Source organism: Copadichromis virginalis, linkage group LG5 (genome assembly GCF_057382275.1).
Source record: "Copadichromis virginalis isolate Kocher_CV1m ecotype Utaka linkage group LG5, C_Virginalis_male_GT1.1, whole genome shotgun sequence".
Classification (NCBI taxonomy): Eukaryota; Metazoa; Chordata; class Actinopteri; order Cichliformes; family Cichlidae; genus Copadichromis; species Copadichromis virginalis.
This window is the reverse complement of record NC_140622.1, coordinates 27,068,744-27,074,743: the sequence shown is the minus strand read 5'-3', so window position 1 is coordinate 27,074,743 and position 6,000 is coordinate 27,068,744. Positions and strand designations below refer to the sequence as shown.

Sequence of the window (6,000 nt, the reverse complement as noted above, 5' to 3'; positions counted from 1 at the left end):
GCAGCATATTCACACTGGCCCAGTAACTAACAGTGAGTCAGACACCTGGGGGATTCTGTTCAGCTTGAATAATTAATTCCTGTTTAGTAGAAGAAACGCTTGTGTGGTGAGATTTCCTGACAAGGGATGCCAGCACGCGCTGTAACAATTAATTTGTGTAGCTTCAGAGAGGTCGCTCCGTGTTGCAACCCCACCCTTCGACAGCACACGGCATTTTACACCCGCTGTTCTGCATCCCGTGCGCGGCCCGTGCACTTCATAATGTTCCCCATTTCAGTCAGTGACAATATCAGAGAAATCCGGTGGCAGCCATCTTAGGTGTGCCACTGCGTGAAGTTATGAGGGGCTACACTAAACGCGGAGCCGCGCGCGCTTCAGACTCGGATCTTTGCTTTGAGTGCGAGTTCAGGACCACGGCCAGCTCCGGTCGACCGGGTTGGCAGGAAGGAAGAGGCCATCTCCCGCTTTCACCGAAAAAAAAGGAAAGGGGGAGGGAAAAAGCCGATCTCGTCCCCTCACAATCCCTACACTACAATCCCTCCACCCCTCCTCTCCGACTCTTCTCACCTCCCCCTCTCACATCCGCAGCAGCGACTGGCCAATAAAATACCGAAAATACGTAAGCACCGACAAGTGCTCGGCGCAGGCGGAGAATGGTCAGTGTGAAGCAGACTATAGCTCTTCCAGCTTTACTCGTATACAGCTGACATCCCTCAGCCAGCGAGTACAACCAGGGCCTATCCCTAACTCGACTTCAGGCACATCCTGCATTATATCTATGCACGGGTAAGACAGCGGCTCGGCCATCATCTGGGGATATATACATATATATATATATTTAAAACAATTTAAAAAAAACCCAAACAAACTCAGTTAGTAGGTTCGGATTTCTGTATAGGCGCACCACTTCTAGTGCAAGATGTTAGATCCGTCGTCCAGCGAGGAGGAATCTGATGGGATAGTGGAGGAGGAAAGCAAAGAGGCAATGGCTCCTCAGGCCGGATCCCGCATCTCCCCGAGCAGGACCAGCGAGAGCTCGGGTGGACTAGCGCCCAGCAGCAGCCGCAGCAGTGCCCGTCCTACTAGCCCGAGCCCCTCGGCCGTCAGCGAGGAGAAGGAGGATCTGGAGAAGCTGCACAGAGAGGAAGAAGACCGCAAAAAGAAGCTGCAGCTATATGTTTTTGTCATGCGATGCATCGCTTACCCGTTCAATGCAAAACAGCCCACAGATATGGCAAGGCGGCAGCAGAAGGTAAGAGCACCCGGTGCAAAGGCATAACTGATAGCCACATGATGACGAAATACCTCCTTTCATATCGCAGATGTTGTCATTGATGACCTACATAAACCAGAGTACAGGTCTGGCCACTAGGCCCTATCCGAAAGCGCATGGAGACAGCAAGGTGCCAGTGAAAGCACCGTTTGTTTGTTTGACGCAAAATGTTGAATTCATGGAGCATGACAGGAGCATATAAAGGTGCTTCGAGCTTCTGGTAGTGAAGGGGACTCGTGGTGCTGCAGAGCTGCAGGCTGAGTGCAGTCCATGTTCCTCCAGCACTCTAGCTCGTAGATGAAAGCAGCCCTACAGCCCAGCAAGCCCATTAAGTGAAAGGGCGTTCAGGAGATGGTGGATGGCAAGTCACAACAGGACAGTGTCATTGCCCTTGTTGGCCTACATTTTTACCGAACTCCCGATGTCAATTAGATATGCAGCTGTATATTGCTCTGTCCTGCCTGCTTGGCGGATACCCAATCCCAACCCGTTTGCGCCATCACTTATCCCGTCAATTTGGCCTCCCAAGGTGACTTTTAGGCACAGACCTCTTGAGGAGGGTAGCTTAATGGCCTCTCTTCTCTGAAGATGAGCTTTGCTCCTCTCAGTGGCCTGTAGAAAATTAATTGCATTAAAACATTTTCAACGTTGACACATTTTTAACCTTTTACTATTTATTATTATTATTATTATTATTATTATTATTATTATTATTATTATTATTATTATTATTATTATTATTTTAACAGGACATTTATCTTATAAGATTTATATACCTTAGCTACTGTAAAGGACAGGGCCAACACCCTGGCTTCTCAGGCTGCTATGTTGGCCCACTGATGTTGATGCCAGTTTTGGGTCATGCTGTCCTTACTGTCAAAGTCACCATGCACAGGCCTACTGTGGTAAGGGGAACGTTCAACTGATTGTAAGTTAGGATAATGCCCCTTGTATATTTCCTTTGCTGTATGCAGACTATCTGTTTGACTGACCTGTCAGTTATGAATTAAGAAGCCTCTGTATGGATCAGCATGTTTTATATAGAACTGCTTGAATACTGAAACCTTGTCATCACATTGCATGACAGTATCAGGTTCCTAAATCTCTCCTCAGAAGGAAGAAGTTCTTTGTTACTCACTGTGGTCAGGAGGCTTTCAGAAGAGTCATTCATTTTGGTCGCTCATTCATTTTAACACCATGAATACTACTATGGAAATATGCATTTATAAGTGCTGCTTTGATTTAACATGCAGACAACTTGTCTTCCTCTGGTCACTGTTAAGCCATATGGTCTGAATTTTCTGCTGACTCATGCACAAGTCCATGTAGGAGGCATAAACTGCAGTGTTTCCGTCCATTTGTTTGTTTGTAGTCTGTTGAGCGTAGGTTACTGATAGTCTAATGCACGCCTAGTAATGCACTTTCATATCTGGTTGCTCAGGCAGCCACAATTCTCAGTTGTGGGTGAGTGAATATCCGAACAAACAATCAAACCAGGAACTCAGAGTGTGTCTGTCTGCCCACAGTCTAGCTGGTGTTTCTGATTTGATCCAAACATGGATAAAAATCACACATTAAAATAATTGAAAAAAAAAAATCTCAATTTTAGGCACAGTGAATTGGTTCAATCCAATCACTTGATGAGCATGGCTTATAACACAGAACTGTTAACAAAATGGTGAGCACCAACATCTACGTTGATTATTTTGAGGCAGTTGTGTGCATTTATAACATCATGGAGTTAGACAGTAGTCATCAGTTCACTGTCTTTTAATTATATTTCTGTCTTGGGTGGATATGGAGAAATAATTTATCACACAAAAAGAATATTTAACATTTGTGTAATTACATTTCTATGGATTCATCTTAGCCATGAACCTCATGTGAATGTGGGCTCCTCAGATGTCCATAGACAATAATTTATTAAGGTAATTCCTCACAGTGTTGGCAGCACAATCTAATATGTGCCCTATTACAATTTTAGCTATTATAGATTAGTCACAGAAAAATGATGAAGCAATTTCTGTAATGAAAAGACTTAAAGGCCTCAGCAAAACATGTGGAGCAGCTCCATGATAATCCGTTATTAGAAGCTCTGGCACACAAACAGCAGTGATGGGCTATCACAGAGAAACAGGCCAGGCTGTAGACTGTGCAAGCTCCACTGCTGCTTCTTGAAATATGTTGCCATAACCTTGTGGAAGATAAGCCAACAGGGCAGGAACAGGAAGGTGACTCTTTTTCAGGGTATAAAAAGTAAATCTTACAGTACAGTCTGAACAACGTCTTAAAAAAACAGCAGTTTGTTCCTGCTCACTGCTAGCTTGGGTGTATGTGCATGACTGAGTGGTGACACATGTGTTTGCTTAAAAGGCTAAGTATCTTGTGACCCACACAGCGAATGTGTTGAGTATTGAGGTTACAGACAGATTGCGTTGGTACAATTTATGAAATTTTAGCATCATTGTGATGGTCCCAGAGGGCAAAAACCTCTTTCATTCAATGGGAATAAACTGCACACACAGAGGAGTTAAATAAATAAAATACAAAATACCAAATTTCCCCTTGTGGGACAATTAAAGGATTATTCTATTCTATTCTATTCTATTCTATTCTATTCTAAAGACATGTTGGCAATACAGTAAAATCACAATTTTGCATTTTGTTTTCAAAGTATAATGCAAAAAGAAATGTATAGGTTTAGAAAAATATGACTGTTTTTAATGGCTAGCAATGTTGATCTGATGGTTGTCAGCTTGTTTGGTTGGTCAGTTTGACTTTATTCAGAAAATGTAAATATTATGTAACAAGTATTTGGTATTTAATTGGACTGCCACTAAATGTTTGTTAAAGGAACACCTACCAAATGTGTCAATGAGAGCTTAACTTGTTGATGTGTACAGCTCAAAGCACAAGAAACAAGCAGGAACGAAATTCTGCTTTGATTCAAAAATGTAGCCAAGGAGAATAAAATGTTTGCAGTCTGATTAATCAAACCAAGACCATTTGCTTTTATAGATCGCAGTTTATGTTGATTTTCCAAAGTGAGTAACTGTCCATGTCAGAATTACAAAGTGTGATTCCCTTGAAGATAATCTGACCTAATCAGTTCATCTGCCAGCAGGTTCACTTAATAGAGTTCCTTCTGGCTCAGCATTTTAATACTATACAGTATGCCATTTATACTGTGAGGGAGAGGGGCTGTGAATTGTACAGCAGGGTTTGTGATGTGAATTTGAATTAGACTGAAGTGCAAACCGATGTTTGCCACACAGGTGTTTGCAGAGAACTGTGGGAGTTCCACTGTGAACAACTTTTCAATGAGTGAAAAAGATGATTGTAACGTTGCACTTGGCTCACAGATTGCAGATCTGTCTAAATGAACATCTAATTTTTTTCATTGGTGCTTTTGAACAAAAGCATCAATTTTGCCCCTTTCAGTTTATATTTCTCAGTGTTTCATTTTCGTTTCGATTGTTATCATTTCTGAGGTTTAATCTTTCATTTGTTTAGGGGCCAGACTGAATATGTTAAGAATTGGTATAACAACGCAAACACTTTGTGAAAGCAGTTGATTTACTGCCATGCAGACGTTCCTGTATTAATAGCAGCTGCTGTTAGCTGTGTAAATACAAATTATATACAATTTCAGCTGCTATTTGTTTCTTTAAAGTATGGTAATGTTTTATTTTTGTTAACTAAATCCACTTAATCACACTGACTTTCAGTTTTTAGTTTACTCTAACTTTGGCAAAAGACAGGAGATTATCAATATCGAAACAATAACACTGGTAGCGGTCAGGGTGTTTGCATAGACATTCAATGTTTATCATTGCTATTGACAGCTGCTACATTTGTTTATTGGATAATTATTGTAATATTCACGATTCAAGTGACTACTGCACGGTTTTAAAAACTGCACTGTGTAGTGTGCATTCATCTCTTTACTCAGTGGCATGTATATTGCCCCTATTGCCTTCTAGTTCTACCAAAAGACACCAGATTATCTGAATGGTGAATATGTAGATATAAACAACTCAGAGTGAACTGACAAACCTCAATATATTCATAAGACATTCAGTCATATGTGCAAAACACAGTGGCACTAAATGGAGAGCTGAAGTATGGCACTGAAATCATTTGCATTATTATGTAAGATCGCTGAATGGTGTTCTGCTTGAAATTAAAAAAAGACATCCTTCGACAATAAAAGAAGCTTCGCTGTCAATGGCAAAGTCAAGCATTGAGCTGAAAATAAAACATGTCAGTCAGCGCTTGAGAGCTGATAATAGGAAAAATTGTTCTCTCCCATTAAGCAGCAGTCTTGGTAGCATGTTTTAGCACCGCTAGTATAGGAGAATAAAGGTGTTTATTGACGGTGCGGATAAGCAAGTGAATTCAGAAGGGGTGACAGCTGAAAAGCAGCAGGCGAAATACCCCCTCACCCACGATCTGTGCAGCCACGTGTAAATTATCACAGCTTCTCAAATTAAACATCCTCTCTATGGGGACATAACGAAGGAGGGAAGCTTAGATCTTATTTGTCAGAATACTAACAATGTCTTTTCCTAACAGCGCTGTACTTTGAAGGCAAGAAATAGGGATCAAATTGAATAATATGTGCTCTAGTAATAATCCAACATTTTGGTGTGATGCTCACATGACATGTGCCATGTGCTCAAAAAACAGGCTACCAAAATGCAAATGTTAGAGCACAGAGTCCTGGC

The 6,000-nt window shown here is 41.5% G+C and overlaps 1 protein-coding gene across 5 annotated transcripts in view; it reads left to right on the top strand.

The window, feature by feature from the left end:
• Positions 1-355: 355 nt before the first annotated feature.
• Positions 356-6,000, top strand: part of cadpsb (Ca2+-dependent activator protein for secretion b) — a 65,770-nt gene continuing 60,125 nt past the window's right edge. For all 5 annotated transcript variants that reach the window (XM_085457116.1, XM_085457115.1, XM_085457114.1 and 2 more), the window contains exon 1: positions 356-1,252. In XM_085457116.1, the coding sequence (XP_085313242.1) occupies positions 920-1,252 (333 nt within the window). In that variant the 5' untranslated portion in view covers positions 356-919. The remainder of the gene's footprint in view (positions 1,253-6,000) is intronic.